General features: G+C 33.4%; 1 protein-coding gene across 3 annotated transcripts in view; it reads left to right on the top strand.

Moving 5' to 3' along the window:
* Positions 1-18,076, top strand: part of AFTPH (aftiphilin) — a 69,003-nt gene that overhangs the window by 40,447 nt on the left and 10,480 nt on the right. For 2 of the 3 annotated variants that reach the window (XM_066378144.1, XM_066378143.1), the window contains 6 exons: positions 3,526-3,677; positions 5,515-5,641; positions 6,034-6,090; positions 8,858-8,980; positions 14,423-14,483; positions 15,989-16,072. In XM_066378144.1, the coding sequence (XP_066234241.1) occupies positions 3,526-3,677; positions 5,515-5,641; positions 6,034-6,090; positions 8,858-8,980; positions 14,423-14,483; positions 15,989-16,072 (604 nt within the window). The remainder of the gene's footprint in view (positions 1-3,525; positions 3,678-5,514; positions 5,642-6,033; positions 6,091-8,857; positions 8,981-14,422; positions 14,484-15,988; positions 16,073-18,076) is intronic. The other variant, XM_066378145.1, reaches the window with a different exon arrangement.

The following is an 18,076-nucleotide window of genomic DNA, read 5'->3' as shown; positions in this document are numbered from 1 at the left end:
TTTCTCAAAAGAAACCTGTTTGCTTGGTCGCAAGAGAAACTGTTCTGAGGTAGCATTATGTTAGTTATAGTCTTGTACTGGTTGTGCTTACGAATTAACTTGTACTTCTGTCTCACATTGCTGAACTTTTAACTTTATTGTGCTTCATGGGAAGTAAAGCACTCTTAAACACACATAATATGTGGTTTATACACTTTGTATTTCATAATGTGATCAAAGTTTAAGTGATAAATGCCAACAAGTCAACCAAAATGTTCACCAATTTCCACAGTTTCATATCCATAGAGGGTAGCAGTAACAGGTTCTATTTATATAAACAGTTCTTAAGATAGTCTTTTTAAATTAGGTAATTTTTTTCCAAATCGGTGGGAGGATCTTGGGGAGGATGCAAAATACTTGGATTATTTCATTTCCTGTTATAACATGGTAGAATTGATAGATTGAGACAGGGTTTTTTTGTAATGATTTAGATAGAATGCTAAGTAGTGATAGAGAAACATGTTTGATGAGATTGAACCTAGTTTTGACATTTCATTCCCTGGCAGACCACTGTGTATGTATGATATATGTATACACTGTATATGTATTATCTATACAATAACATAGTAGTAATAAAAACTACCACTTCTTGAACACACACTGGGTGCCATGTTTTTAATTCTCTAATTTGTCATTTACCCTGTGAGATAGGCCCTGGTATCTCCAAATTTATAAATCCAGAAACTGAGTCTGAGCCCACTGAATTCACAGTCCTTTGTTATCATTACATTGGCCATTGATAACAAAGTCCAATCAAATTTGGGACTATTTATTACCATGAACAAGATAGTACAGTAATAAGAAACTCCTTTTAGAGGGTGCCTTTTTACCATCAAACTGGTCTTGTGGGTAATAGGAAATTGATACACTTTTAAAAGTAAGTTGTTAGAAGAAATTTAATTTTAATCATAATCTTTGTTAATTCCATTGCTACTTTCTTGTTGAATTGTTGAGTAGTTCTTCCTTGTGTTGGACAGTGTTGTTCAGTTAGTGGACTCTGGTTACAAGAATCTTTATTTGTTTTCTTCTATCTCAGATGTGCAAAATGTGGCCCAAGTGATAAATCGGTCCTGCCACCTGTTTTAGTACATAAAGGTTCATTAGACCACACCTGCCCTTACTTGTTTATAAATGGCCTACGAAGATAGTTTTGTAGTCATTTCTTCCTTTGAAAAATATTTTTTTCTATCCCATTAAAAGGATAACAAAGAAGATACTAGAAAGATTCTGTTTTAATTTACAGAGAAATAAAATTTGGTCTTATGTGAGTTTTTGTTTACCTGCCCTGCCCAAGAGACGCCAGCACTCCTCATGTTTCCAATTAGACGGTTATCTGATCCCTTTAAAAGTAGTGTCTGTCATTCCCTCTGTTGAATCCTTAAGCATGAGTCCCCATGACACACTCAAGTTTCACAAGCCTTGGGATCTTGAGTCTGTTCTGTACTGGAGGTTTCATAATTGCTTCTAAGAACTTTTTCTCATATCACAGACATGAATATAATAAAGATTTTAGGGTAACTTGCAGAGATAGCAGATGAGTACCCTGAAACTAATTGTGTAGTGTTAACTTTTGCTCTGATCACTGTTTTCAAAAGAGATTTTAGTTTGAAAAATATGTTTGTGAAAATTTTCCCTTTGGTTTTCATTTTCCTGTTTGCTGACTATACTAAACAACAGAAATCAAGTGTTAATTTGTTTGTGTTCCTTGGCAGAAAGTACCACCATGATGTGGAATTGTCTTGTACACTGGGTGTCATTTTGGAAGTACACTTAATCTTCCAACAAGCTTCTACTTATTAACAATGTATTCTTATTTGATGTTTAAGTAGTAAATTGAGCTACTATTCAATTTTACATGTACCTGAAATAGTTAAGAAAATGGAAATAAATGTTAGTGTAGGTTGCATATATAGAATAAACATGATAGGACCTCCAAAAATGTAAATTAATCTAAATCCAACAAGTTTTAGTTAATGAAAATATTTCAAATGCCAACATTCTTGGTGAAAATTACTTGGGCATATGCAGGTTTTGCTTGGAGGAAAGGCAGTGTTTTATTCAAAAATACATATATACATACCATAGAAGAGTAGAGAAATGGAATTTCTAAAAGATAACACAGATCATCAGAATGAAGATGAGCTGTTGAATTTCTAAGTAAAAATTGAGACATTCTTTTCTACTTTAGTTCCATTAGCAGAGATATTTCTGAAAGGCTTTCAAAATTCAGGTCTATGTCCAAGAAGAAGGTTTGTTCAACTATAACAGCATACTTTTACAAGTATCCAATCTTAATGTTCCTAAATCTAGAGTGAGTGGTAGTAAGAAACATCCCAGAGGGGTGTAAAGAAAACCATGAATGCTGTATGGTATTTGTTTATGTTTTTGCTTTGGACAAATTATTCAAACTTTGAGATTGCTTTCTGTCTTTACAATTGGGTAATAATTTCCTTTTTGTAGACTTTTCTAATGGATTAAATAATGTAATGTTTCTAAAGTACCCAGGTATGGTGCTTGATGTGTAACTACATTTATTTTTCACCACTGTACCGCCATGATTTTTTTTTATTTAGACAATTAATTTTAACAGAGTGGCATCAATTAGAGTACATAGATTCAGAGAAAACATCTCCAGATCATTTTGACATTTGATTATGTTGTATACTCATCACCCAAAGTCAAATTGTCCTCTGTCACCTTCTATTTGGTTTTCTTTATGCCCCTCCCATCCCCCCACTTCTTCCCTCTTCTCCCTTTCCTTCCCCCTGGTAACCACTGCACTCTTGTCTATGTCCATGAGTCTCAATATGGTGGGTGTCTCACCTGTGTATGGAATCATACAGTTCTTAGTTTTTTTCTGATTTACTTATTTCACTCAATATAATGTTATCAAGTTCTCTCCATGTTGTCATAAATGATCCTATGTCATCATTTCTTATGGCTGAGTAGTATTTCATAGTATATATGTACCACATCTTCTTTATCCAGTCATCTATCAAAGGGCTTTTTGGTTGTTTCAATGTCTTGGCCACTGTGAACAATGCTGTGATGAACATGGGGCTGCATGTGTCTTTACATACCAGTGTCTTTGAGTTTGGGGGGACTGCTGGGTCATATGTTAATTCTATTCTTAATTTTTTGAGGAACCACCATACTTTCTTCCATAATGGTTGTACTACTTTACATTCCCACCAACAGTGAATGAGGGTTCCTTTTTCTCCACAGTCTCTCCAACATTTGTTATTACCTGTCTTGTTGATAATAGCTAATCTAACAATGCCATGATTATTTAATCATTTGAAACAGCAGTTCTATGAGTAGTTGTACTGCTGTCACTTCGCATTTCTTGTACCTGACTGGCAGTGTCCCTCTCTGTCTTATAGTCATAGACTGGGGAAGGGAAGGGTGTTTGTGTGTGTGTGATTATGACATTCTTAGAACTAGAGAAATAAATATAAACTTTTTTGGGGGGGTGTTTTGGTACAGACAGCTTTGCTAAACCGCCTGGAACGAATTTTCGAAGCATGTTTTCCTTCCTTATTTGTTCCTGATACTGAAGAGGAAATTGTTTCCCTGAAGCACTTGTTGGAAACAAGCACCTTACCAATAAAAACAAAAGAGGCCTTAGCTGAAAGTGGGTAAGTGGTAGACCGTTGTCAAGAGAACATGCATATGTGTTAGTTGCAACTGTTGTAATTTATAAGGTTGTCTTAAAACGTTAAGGTTTTACAACATTATTATGGTAAAGTTTAACAAAATCATATTGTATTAAACGACATGATGTTTTATAAACGTCCCTGCTTCAATTTTGAGCTTTTTTTTATTTCTAAATCAGTTCTAATCAATCTTAACATATTATCTTTTGACTTTGTAGTATGATAGACAAGAATTTAGATCTTATATTTAGATTTTATTTTCCTTACTTTATCATCCCAGTATACTTCTAGTTTTTGGTTAATGTTTATTTGTTATTGTCATTATTACAATCATGTAAATTATGTTCCTTGCTTAACTACTATTTCCTTTATAGTACAACTTTTTCCCCCTCAACTTGATAATTGGGTCTCTTTTTCCATTTCTAAGTCTTTCTCTACCAGCCAACACCCTATTAATACAATTTTACTTGTGATCAAACCTGTCAGGCTGGCCATTACATTTTTTTCTGGGATCCTACATCTTCCTGTTCCAGGCCTCTTCCATGTTGTCTTAGAGGACCTCTTTTCACTTAGGTTACATCCTCTAACAGCCTCCTGAGAAAAAAGGTACATAGGAGATAAAATTTTATTTTATTCTCACATTAAATTTATAATTTAGGATCTTTTGTTGGTGGTGTTCTGAAATTTCACAATGAAATATGTGTCTTTTTTATTCATTGGACTGCACACTGGGTGGGACCTTTCAACATGGAGGCTTCTGCTCTTCAGTCTGGGGCAGTTCTCTGGTACTGACTGTGCCTTCCCTCCATTGTCTCTCTTTTCTTTCTAGGACTCCTAATGATTATTAGCTGTTAGAGGGTCTGCATTCATTTTCTAATTTTAATTTCAACATCGTTCTCATTCCTGGACTCTTGCATTTCATTACTCTCGCCTCTGGAGGCATCTCTTCCACCACAGGTCTTTCCTATGTTCCTCTTTGTGACCTCAGTATTTGTGGCTCAGGGTCTTAAGTATCCCTTAATTTCATTGAAGATGGAGATTATTTTTGCTTCTCGATTTTTGTTTTGGGGTGATATCTAAGAGAAGTGGACAGAAAGTTTTATGTTTTGCCATATACTATTTAGAGAGAGAGAGAGAGAGAGAGAATTATTTAATTGCTAGTTGTACAGATAGTTCATACTTTTAGATCCAGAAGATTCATTCTAAGGAAATAACACAACTCACACCAAAAAATACAAGATGCTCTCGCCTTACTAACAGTAACAACTGAACAGTAACTGTAAGATTATAGCTAAATAAATGATGGTATATTCATCTTAATAGAACATTACACAGCCATTGAAAAAGATATATATGTAAATGAGGAAATGCTTAAAATCTGAAAAGAATACAAAATTATATATATGCTATAGTTGCAACTGCTATATTTAAAATAATATATATATATAACTGCTAATTATATACTATAATTTTGGGGATCAAGACTCAAGGAGAAAACACAAGGATTAAAATTAACTAATAAGAAAGTAGAATGCTGAGTTGATTTCTTTCCTCCCTTTAAATATTTTTACTTTAATATAAAAAATAACATACAGACTGAATTTTTGTTTGATTACTGGCTTATTGTTTCAAATGAGTTTAACTTAGTTACTTTTCTGATGACTGTTGGTTGTTGATTTCAGTCAGATAATAGTTGTTTATTCATGATAGACTCAAGATTAATTGGAATGTATAATATTTCACAGTCACATTAAAAGTAGAATTTATAGTGAAAGTTGTTGGTAAACCATTGTTGGTGGCTTCATCGTGACTTTTACAGGGAACTGCTGGATGTGTGGACGGAGCTACAGGACATCCATGATGCGCATGGCTTGAGATACCAGTGGGGCGGCTCCCATAGCAACAAGAAGCTTTTGTGCTCTTTGGGAATAGACACCCGAAACATTGTGAGTTGTTAGTACCTTGGAAAATTCTTTAAGCAACCTAGTGATGTTTTTAAATTCTTACATTCCTATTCAAGCTGTGATAAGCTAATTCCTCAGAAAACTAAATGTGGTTGGTTTAAATGTTTATGTATTTTGAATATGCCAAACTTTTAAACATAAATCTATGTAAATTTTACTTCAGTATGTCTTATTTTTAGAAAAAGTTGTGTAGTGGTTTTCCTTAACTATAAAATGAAGGAATTAGACTGGGAGAGCAAAAATACAACCAACCCCATATGGGCAATTTGACAATTTCTTCAGTTTACCATTGCAAGTGTATTTTGGGAAATATTTTATTGTATGACAGATCATTTCCTAAATATGTGTTCTTTCTCTCTAACACATGTGTGTAGCTCTTCACGGGCAATAAGAAACAACCTGTTATAGTGCCCATGTATGCAGCAGGATTGGTAAGTACAGCATTGACACTGTGTGGCGTTATCATTGCTGGATTTATTCTGTAAAAGTATTTTATATAGTATGACATAGAAAGTATATTTTAAGGGCACTTAGTATGGTAACATTAAGGGAATGAATATAATATTCTTTATGATCTCATAAATCCCTCTAACTCTTGATCTGAAGATACTTTTCTATATTCCATTAGTTACAGACTTTTGTTTTAGATTAAAAATTACTTTTATTTTAGTTCTATTAGTGCTCATAACTCTTTGTAAAATGCACCTCTGGTGGTCTCTCTCTTTTTTCTTGCCCTCCCTCCCAAATTGCTTTTAAATAGAAGGAACAGAAGTATCTGAGGGTTAGAGACTGTTTTAATCCAGTTGTGATCAATGTAAATAATGAAATATTGAGACTATGGATGTATATAAAAGCTTGGAAATACCAAGTTACAGTAACTGAAAACAATCAGGAGCCATAATTCGTCCTTAGTTTTTCTATTACTAGTATATTTTAAATGTACTGAATTTTTGTGTTTTTATTTTGCTTGTTTTTTTTAGATATGCCAGGTAGTCCAGGATGACAGAGGAATTTTCATTCTGTACCTTTTCAAGATTCAGTCATATTTTAAAGTTGGATGTGTTTGTGGTTTTTGGTGTGTCTTTGAGTTATTGGTGAATAAAAATGTTATTCATTTTTATTAAACTAAAAATATTTTTAAATTATTTTGCCAATAACATGAAAATAAGGGGAAATACTATGTTTAAGAAAGAAAGGAAAAAACTAAGGAACCCTTAGTGTGGAATTTAAATTGTAGCCCTTTATATGCATGCATGTAAAAATGAATTTGCTGTGGCACTTGACTTTTCTTTAATCTGGAAACTTTTCTCATGAGTAAGCTCTGATTATTGATACTGAATTGGACCGTTTTGCTTTGTTTTGTTCTTGTAGTTTTGTGAAATTGGACAAAAACCTTTCTGTGCTCATTCTTACCAGTTTCTACTCCTTAATAAATAGTAATCTTGTATTTTCAAAACACCTTGATTATCCCTGCACTCTTTTTCTATTGGGGACAAATACAGTCCAGACCATTTCTTTAACATTTTGGTTATTAGTATTTCTTTTTTTCTCAAAGAGTAGCATTCTACAAGTTATTGTCACATTCTGAGTAGGAAGTATGAATTTGATTTGTAGGAGCTTTCATTCAGTAGTAACCTACTTAATGTTTGTGCGTAGGCTCATCACATTAGCCAGGACTTAAGATTTTGTGAGGAGTTAGAGATGAATATTTGTACTTTATTTTGGTACTTTAATTATAATCTTTATTAGTAATAATTTACCATTTTGATAAGCTTTCGATACCAAAGTTGATTTAGTGAATGCATACATGTGCTTTACATATATGAGATTTTCAGTATCTTTTTATCTCATCTGAAGGAGTAGTATATATCTGAAATGATCGGAATTGCTTGGAAGGTTTGTTAAAAACACAGAATGCTGGGTACTACCCTCAGAGTTTCTTATTCAGTACCTCTGAATAAGTGGAGGTGGGGCTAGAGAATTTGCACATCTGACAAGTTCCCAGGCAATAAAGAAACTACTTATTGGGGGCTACTTTGAAAACCATTGCTTTAAGTGATAGTTCACATTAGAAAAGTTGGCTAAGATTAGTAATTGTTTCCTAAATGCATTGTCTCCTTGCATAAGGGCACACTACAAAGCCTTATGATGTATGTGGTATTGGATTAGACCACGCATTCATGAATTCAGTCTGTAAATTGCTTTAGGTAGCTTATGCCATATTTTGGGGCGGGGGGAGAGGAGGTTCTCCTGAAAACTGGTATTTAGGAATCTATAGATAGACTTAGCTGCTTTGATTCTCACCTCCTACCCCCAGCTTTCAGTAAAGGGAGACTTTTATTTGGTTTGGTTGATAAATATTCAAGAATTTATCAACTATTGTTTTAAAATGTGTAAAAGCTTGACTGTTTTTAGGTCAGTAATCTGGATTATTACCCACTGTTGTTGTTGTTGTTACTGTTAGTATTTGGTAGAATGTTGATGCAAGATGCTGATTATTTTTCTTCTTTGTTTACACACCCATTCCGAAGGTCTTCCTTTCTTACTCAAAAAATTATATATTATATTAGATTTTAATACTCCTAGTGGAAAGGTGTTTTTACCTCTGAAATGGTGGTGTCTCTGCTTTGCCAGTGCAAAGAACTAAGTAGTAAGGCTCCCAGTTTTTTAGTTGAGCTAAAAAACAAACAGTTAATTCACATTTAAACGTGTAGGCGTCATCACATTACATAGTGACATAGTGTATTTTAAAATCAACTCTCACTTCTCCAGGCACCACCATGGTTAGTGTGCATGAAAGGTGCCCTCTCCTGCAGTTTTCAATGTCTGAAACATAAAATCATTGGATACTTAGGGCCAGGATGTATTATATTGTTATTTTCACCTCTTAAAGACAAAAGACTCTGCTTTAGTGTGCCAGTGACAACCATGCACTTTAAAACAAATCTAATTTAAAATACAAGGTCTTAACTTTCAAAAAGTTTGGGTTCCCAAGGTATTATTGTGAAACATTTCCCATTATAGTGCTATAAGATTTTCTCTAAATAAAATTTAAGAAGAGTTCCTTTTGTCTTTAGGAACTTTCCAAATGACCTGTTTTTTTCCTTTTTACTTTCCAAAAGATTAAATTTCTTATATATAAAGATTATGGGTTGATATTCACCCCCCAAATTAATGGCTAATACACCTTTTTCTCAGGGTATGTTAGAGCCCACCAAGGAACCATTGAAACCACTATCTGCTGCAGAAAAAATTGCTTCCATTGGCCAGACAACCTCCATGTCACCAGAAATGAACACATGTACACCTGACCAATTCCAGGTAAAAATATCTGTATGTGTATAGATATGTTCATGCATATTTATGCACATATATCCACACACATTGTTGTTTCCCTTAATATATAACTTTTAGTTTTTAAAATTTGACTTCATAATGGACGTGCTTTTGAGTACTTATTAAATAATATCCCTTGGAATACAATGAAAGAAATAATTTCCAAGAATAGAAAGGCACAAATTGAGAACTGGCTGGTTATGAGTAAGTCATTTAAACCTCTCTAAGCTTTAGTCTCATTCCCTGTAAAATGAAGACTTTGAAACAAGCATTTCTAAAAGTCCCTTGCACCCCGAACATTGTCTGATTATAATTACTGACCTGCAAATCTGGTAAGTGCTGGATTTTCTCGAAAATGGGAAACACTGCATTTATACCAGCTCTTTAAGTCTGCTGTTGTGTGTTCTTTCTGAAGCTTGCAAATTTTATACAGTAATAAAATTTGGGTATGTTTGTTACATCAAAAACTGTCGTTTGGGAAGTTTGAATAAAAAAACCTGTTATTTAGTTGAAAATGATGTGACATTTAACAAAACATTCTATGGATTTAGGGAAAAAAAAGAAAGCTCTTTTACATTTCTTATTCTTTACCTCCTTAGCACATGTAAGCACAAATTTTATTTTAGTCTAATATGTAAAATATCAAAGTCTCCTCACTTTTTATCTGAGGAAAATAGCCATTGTGGTTTGCTTATTCTTCCCACATCAGATCAGAAACTGATTCAGTGCTGATCAATAGTTTTTTAGAAGACTGATATTTTTAAGTGAACATTACCATTTCTAAAACATGTCCTTGCTGTGTTTGTTATTTCTTAACCTTAAATATCTTCGTTATATCTAACAAAAAAGTGTTGGACAATCTTTTCCAAAATGTATTCTCCATTAAATACTAATCCCCAGAGATATGCCACTAAAGAATGGTTTCAGGGTAAAGTAAATTTGGGAAATACTTCATATTATACCCTACAACCACTCTTGGAAATTCACAACACACACATTAAGGACTTTGAAGAATCCTGTAGTGGATAAACTTATTTAATTTTAATTCATGTCTCAAATTGACTTAGCCACAGGACCTTTTTCTACAGGGACTAGGGAGGAGAGTTCTTACACCTACAGCATTTGTGTTTTTAAGAACATACTGTAAAATATAACGATATAAAGGAAGGTCCTGTGTTTTCAAGTGTGTTTCAAGAAACGTCTAATATTACTGCTGTGTACCACTGTGGATTAAACTTGGGCACAGCTTAAACATCCCTTTGAAGCTAGTTTACGGCTGGCACTGAATTCACAGGCAAGGAGGCCTGCTGCTTAAAATGCTTGGCCTTGATGTTTGAGTAGTAGGCAAGAAGCTTGTGCACAATGTCTCAATAGGTAGAATCTGTCCTTAGTTATCCTATTCTCATTACCCTCTGGATAGCATCTGCTCTCCCAGGCTTGGCTGGACTATGGAGATTCCAAAATTACTTCTACAGCTCATTTTCACTTCTGCCTTAATCAACATTCTTATATTCAACTGGGCTGGTTCTTTTACTGAAAATGTTGCTGTTCTTATTTGAGGCCACTTGTTGCTAGTTTTGCTTTCTTCCTTCCCCAGTCTATCCAATTCCTTTGTCTATCCACTTTCATGTATTACAGACCTATAAAGAATTGTTTATTTTATCAGAGTTAGCTGTTACCCATCATTTTTGCCCTTTGCTGATTTGATTGATCTTATGTGTTTTACTCTCATCACACTTCAAACATATCTTTATTATATAATTTAATATGACATGACTAAAAGTCATCTAGATTACCTAATAACAAATACGTGTTCATTTAATGAAAGTCTTTGAATGGAAATGAATGTATGATAAAACAATGGAGGTTAGTTGCAGCTCCACAGTATGTTGCCATCTCTAATCATGCATGTACAGCCCTATGTACTTATAATCCAAGGATAACTGTCTCCCTTATTTATAGGCAAGTATAGAAATTTTTAGCAACATTTAAGCATATCTAATTTTTTATTAGAAGATGAAACTTGGTCCCTTGCTACTTATATAAAAAAGATCATTTTATTCAAACATAGCCTTTTATTTTGTTAGTGCACACATTTCTTTTTTTTTTTTTTAGAAAATGCACATATAAATTGGGAATTACCATATTTTTCGCTCTATAAGATGCACCTGACCATAAGACACACCTAGGGTTTTAAGGAGGAAAATAAGAAAAAAAATTCTGAACCAAATGGTGTGTTAAAATATTTAATAAAATACTGTATTTTTCACTCCATAAAATGCACGGGAATTTTCCCCTCCACTTTTGGAGGGAAGAAAGTGCATCTTATGGAGTGAAAAATACGGTAAAAAGTTTATTTGTACTTTTTAAGTTGTAGTTTGTTTGGTTTCATTGGCTTTAATTTTTAGGCTTTATTGGGAACTAATGAAAATATTATTTCCCCATGGAAGTTGTTCAAACTTATTTCTGAAATTGATTTGCGATTATGTAAGTCTTCATTCTAAAATTACACACACTCAAACAGATTTAAGTATGCATATCAGAATTTTGTGCTGAGATGTCCGATTTCCATCACTAGTTTGGCTGCATACTTGTGATTCAGTTTAAAATATTTAACAAACATCTGAAATGTAAGATACTCTTTTTTGGCCACTATTCTTTGGATGCAACATATATATTATTTTTACCTTACCTTTTGGTCATGCAGTGATGCTGTTATGTCTTACTGCTAGCCATAATTTTCAGATGAAAATACTAGACCTATTAGTGCTAATGACTTAGCAAAACGTGTCAGAAAAGACCTGTTTAATATCTTTTTTTTTTCCAAAAAGTATATACCAAACCTTCATTTTATAAAGTTTTCGTTTTTGGCAGCACCAAACATTGACTCTCAAACTTAGCATAGTTTCATAATTCTCATTATGATTGCCTACTTTTTGATCTGTTTATTCTAGCTCAGTTTTGGTACCCGCTGTATTTTTATTCTTTTTTAGAAATTAGTTTGTACTAATCTTGTAACCATTGCATTTCTTATTTAGGAATTTAGTAACTAACTTATTAACAACTACTAATGGGGTTTTTTCTAAGATACCTGAAAAGACGGCTGATGGGTAAAAAACTAGTAATTTTTTTTTTTAATTTTTATCCACTGAATTTCATAGTCATACCATCCATGGTGTCATTACTGATTTTCCTCTTAGTAGTATCAGTACTTATAACCACACTTTATTGACTGCTGGGTCGACTCAACTCTCTTACTAGCAGTTATTCAACTAGTCACCAGTAGCAATATCCTCTTTCAGGCTCTCAATGTGGCCATTTCAGTTATGAATTAGTATTTTAGAGTTGGAAGAAGGAAAAAAATCATTATCATTGTGCTTTCCTTTTACAATAAGAAAACATATTTGGAAAGGCTAAGTGCCATACCCCAAATCATCAGTGGTACAACCAAGACCAAAGAGCCCAGGGCTCCTGTCTCTAGTCTCCTAATTTTTTGTTTTTTCTCTTTTTATGACCTCGTTTTCTTAGTGCTTTTGTCTGTACGGGCGTCATTCATACCACATTGCTTCTACTTGTTTTAAAATGCTTCATTCCAATGTTTTTTCTTTAGTTGTCTTGTCGGTATCATTAGTTAGTCTGTAATTACTTAGGTGTCTTGTTTTTCATCTGTCTTATTTCCACAAAATGTTGACTTGTGTTTTAGCACCTCATTATATATTTTTGGTTATGTCTTTAAAACACCATACACATGTATGAGAAGCTAAAACTCTAGCAAATCACTGAAATATTTCTAAGTATCCAGCTACTTGACATCACTTAGATAAAACATGTTAATAAAAGAGCTTTACTCCATTTATCCAGAAATTTTGTTACTACATAAACTGGGTTTTGTCCATTCAGTCAAATTTGAATATGACTACTAAAGTATCACTGATGTAGAAGTAGAATAATATAAGTTAAATCTGTTGGAATGACTAGAGCTTTTTGTTCATTTGTCTTTGAGATCAGGTAAAGATCATTTCTAAATGTTGTTTATCAGTCTTTCAAGTAGGATATAAACTAGATTTTAACCAGCATTTGTTGTTAAAATAACTTTAGATTCACAAGAAGCTGAAAATGCAGAAGAGATGCCTTCTACCCTTACTAGTTTCCCTCATGATTACATCTTATGTTATTATAGTACAATATCAAAGCAGTAATATGACATTTGTTCATTATGAGTGTATGGTTCTGTCATTTTTATCTTGTGGAAAGATTCATATAACCACAACTTCAGTCAAGATACAGAACTCTTCTATCTCCACATAGAACTCTCTGAATATTCCCCTCCCTGCTAGTGCCACCTTGTCCCACACCTATAACTATCCCTAACCCCTGGTACCCACTAATGTTAGCATTTTGCTTTGTTTATATCCCCCAACCTCCAGACCTGATCTGATTTGGGCACGACTAGATGCTTATAGTAACATACCTATCATTGGTATCCCAGTTATCAAGACAATTGTTGATATAATATCATGTTTTAGACTTTCAAAAATAATGGACTTTTCCTACAGGGAACAATGTCTTTACACAGAAAAAATTAAATACAGAATTTTATTAGTACCTACCTTACAATAAAGCATATACATACATATGCAGTAAAGCAAACAAAAAAAAGGATGATGTATTGATATCAAGAGTCTAATAAAACACAGGTTATTTCAATAAATGTTGTCAACACTACCCCAAAATAAAAGAAGAAACAAAACCAAAAACCACAATTTTTTTTAATCAGGAATACTCTTAAAATGATACTCATTTTTTAAATGTTTCATACTACCTTCCATCTTATATGTACAATTTGGAAAATTGTAAAAAACCAGAGACTTTGGACTTTGAACCTTCTCGTTTTATATATAACAAGACCAGAGTAACCATACATAATCTTACAACTAGTTACTTTGTAGTTGCTCAGTCTCAAATAACCTAAATTTCCTCACTTTTAGTAGGCTACCTTCTCTATTGCATTATACTGCCTATTAAAAAATTTTAAGTGACTAGTCATTTAAAGTTATCACACTTGTGAAAAAAAGTGATATTTTTAGTATTTTATTATAATCAAGGCAATAGTTTAAATTATGATTTAAAAATATTGATTGAAATCTTGACAGAAATAGTCCATAAAATTTTGTTTGAAATGTAAAGATAATTCCATTTCTCAGATACAACTTTCTTAATGTAAACAAACTGTACTTAGAAATTTTGCAATTTCAGTTTGGGTTAATATTTATAGGTAACCTTCTGAAATTGTAAATTATCCCAATTTTATCTTTAGGTATTTTATTGCTTAATTGTCTTGCTATAATAGCTTTTTCTTTTTTAAGGATTCTTTACGTTGCTACCATCTATACTGATTAATTTTGGTTTTTTGGTTTTCAACTCTAGGAGTCTCTACCACCCGTCCAGTTTGACTGGAGTAGCAGTGGCCTTACTAACCCCTTAGATGGTACGTCTCTCCGTAGAGCCTCTAGCGCCAGAGCTAGAGTTAAGAAAGCTACAAAGTTCAGACAAACTTCTCTCTGCTGATTTCCATTTTTTGTTTGAACGTAACTTCTTATTCTTACCTTTGGAAATTCAGGCTTTCTTTCTCAATAGTAATTGCTCAAGAAATCATTACTATTATTAACAGTATTAATGTCCAAATATAGGTAGTAGTAGCTAGGTAAAATTTTAGTTTCTTTATCTTAAGTCAAAAAGCTTTTTTATTTTTTATAAGTATTTAGGTAGTTTAAATGATATTTTAGGTAGGATCAATTTACTTAAAATTTATTTCTGTAGATTTAATTTATAGAATTTTCTTGGATGCAAAGTCTTGTGACTAGAGGCTGCTTTAAAGCACAAAGCACAATTATTTAACCAAGAACAGTGTGCAAATAGACCCATATTTATTGACTCAAAGTAGTTTTCAGATTTAATAATATTTTATAGAGCAATTATATGCAAATGAAAAGTGACTGACTTTCATGATCGTTTTCTAAAATTTATCTCAAAATACTGGTAGGTAGTTGCAGAAATAATTGGTTTCACTCATGGCTTTAAGTGAAATTCCTGAAAAAGGAATAACTTATTCTAGTCATGTAGGGTCTTTAAAATAACACAAAATGCTAGCTTTCCAGTGTGTTGACACCACATGTTTTAATTGGACCCTAAGATACAATTACTCATAGTCTTCATCAGTTGTCTGAGCCATTGCCTAAAACACCTACAATTTTGTCAGTTTTGCCTTAGAGTGGGGGCCCTGGGATATCTGGAAAGCATCCAATTGAATAACAGCGCTGAAGGAAAGCCTGGATGCACCTTTTGCTGTTGTCTGGTGTCTTATTTAGTCAAATCATCGTGCTATTTATTAACAAACGACTTCTTTAAAAATGTGTACTATTTCTGATCGCTGTTTCAGAGTTAAAGGGGAACAGTACAGCTTGAGGTTGCACATCAGGGTAGGGCAGTGAAGACGTTCCTTATTATATTGTTTTAAACTAAGCTAATGTATTGGTGCGTGTCCTAAAACTGAAAGCTTTGTCACTTTAAAAAAATCATTAATTGGAAACCAACAATACTAACATGAAAGATTGATTTGGGCATGTGCAGTGATTTAATGTTGGGTTGAGATTAAAGTATTGTTTCCCTTTAACGGGTATATTTTCCTCTTGGTCTTTCTGGTATGGCTTCGAGTTTGAAAGAACTGCTAACTAAAACCTTACTAAGTGTTAAATTATTTACATTGTACATGAGAAAATGTACATTGAATTAAATTGTTACTTCAGAAATGTCCTTAGTAATGAAAACTAATACTGTACACATTGTTTTAATGTTGATTTAAAAAATATGTAATGACTACTAATTATAACCTGCATGTTCAAGTGTGTGTCTTACCCCTTTTTACACATAACCCCTCCTCCCTTGGCTTACCTTCTGTGTGGCTGCCTACCAACACGGTCACTGAATTTCAAGCTAGTGGAGGTTCCACTCTTCTGAACCTTGATTTCTTTGGGCCCGTGGATGACAATAGCTCTAGCAGCAGCACTACAATCCCAGGTCAGCAGAGTGTTAAAACCACGATTCTAGTTTATTTACTAAAAGCATGACCACATCACTTGACTTTCCTATAAACAAGGAAACAAGTAGATTGTATTCTCTATAATGTCTTTCTAATACTTTTTCTTCATCTATTTATTGTTATTTTCTAGTAGCTGACTATAGTAAATGACTTATATGAAATGTATTTTAAGGAAAGCTTTCTCAGAGTGTAATATTCAAAGCTCAAAGTAGTTTCTAGAAATAAAACAGCCCTAATGTTCTTAGTTAAAGGCAGGGTATTTTGTTTTCCTGTAAGTGAAAAATGTAATATTTTATATGCTTATTTTTGAAAGCATATTCCAAAAAGCCATTTGAAAAAATAAAAGTTTAGAGATACAAGAATATTTTAGTACACGAAGATCACTTTACATTGTGGTGCCTGTGATAATAGAACCTTTACAAATGCTAGCATTCAATTAGTTGTTTATTAGTGCTGCTAAATGTATAATTAGGTTCCAGAATGTTGGAGTCTAGCACTTAGTTATATAGTCCCACATAGAACTATTATTGTTTTTATGTAGCTCTTAAATAGAAAGGATACTGTTAGTTTTCCAAATGGAAGAAAAAAAGTTACAAAAGTTCATCGTAGAAAGTAATTGCTATGAGATACTATAAGTTAGAAATGAAACCTTACTTGGAGTGCCTGTTAAATTAATGTTCAGCCCTGCAAAAGTTCAGTTTATTGACCAAAGAACTAATGTACTTTGTCATTTTCTAACTGAATAAAAGATTAAAATATGGCATTTTTATGTTTACATTTTATTTAATATGATTTTAATGACTCTGTCACCCAACTTGTGATCTGGTAATCATGCTCACTGATCATCAGACAGCCTTTGAGGTGCTATATATAGATGCTGATGCCCAGAATACATAGCGAGGATCCCTCTGTGTCCCCGCTAGTGGCCAGTTACACAGCCAGGCTGGTTCCTGAGAATTTGCTGGGTTTGTTCTATTCAACTAGATAACCCTGACACCCACTTCTAGCAGTTTAGGTGCCGTGATGGGAAACGGGGAAGAGTAAGAGTCAGCTAAGGGTGAACCTGAACGAGGATGCCCTTCTCCAAGGTCTGGTTATGGAAATCCGGTCCTGTTATAAGGGAGGTTCAAAGCCATTTGGTAGAGTGATTCAATTCCTCAAATCAAAGCCCTGGTTATCATATTCATTGTTTCCAAGATTTTTCAAGCATAGAAAAAAAACAATCTGTGTCTGGTTTTGACTTCAAAAGGATATTTTACTATTTCCTTAAATTACTTCTAAATACATTTTACTATGGAATGACTTGTGTTATTAGCTAATTAGTTGTTTTTAGTAGTTAATGGTGGGGGGAGGGAGTGTGTATTGATTTCCTTATTACTATAGTCCCAACAATGAATTACCAAGCTCCCATTTTTAATTAGCTCTCAGCTTTGTTTTTTCATGAACTATATTATAACTTAAATGAGGTCACTATTTTTGGATGCCTACAACCTGGTTTAAATTTAATTTTTGGTTACATTTCGATCTCAGTTAAAAACCATCCATAGGAGTACAGTAATCTAACCATATAAAGAAGTACAGAAAGGACGTGATAATCAGGCTGAGTATGCACAACGTTGACGAGAACAAGCGGTTTCAGAAGCTTAGAGCTGTGATGGAAGTGAAATTAGCATGGTCAAGTGCAGTCCTCATTACTTGGGAACCTTTTAAATATTTTCGTTCCATATCTTCATTAATGTGCTCTAGCTGCTGTATAAACTTGATTACTATAAAGTTGCTTTAGCTTCTTTTTATTGTGATTGGATTTTGTTAAAACCTACTGTCAAGCTACAGGTATCAACACCTTCCTTAGTACTCCATTTCATCACTTGCTTGGCACTTTTTCTGACTTGTTTCTGGGAAAGTCATTTTGTCTTAGCTTGCGGTTATTTAATTATTTTGTGTGTGAGACTTAGGAGGTTGGCATAGAACTTGGTTGGCTA

The sequence above is a fragment of the Saccopteryx leptura genome, chromosome 3 (genome assembly GCF_036850995.1).
Source record: "Saccopteryx leptura isolate mSacLep1 chromosome 3, mSacLep1_pri_phased_curated, whole genome shotgun sequence".
NCBI classification, from domain to species: Eukaryota; Metazoa; Chordata; class Mammalia; order Chiroptera; family Emballonuridae; genus Saccopteryx; species Saccopteryx leptura.
This window is presented reverse-complemented; position numbering and strand designations above follow the sequence as displayed.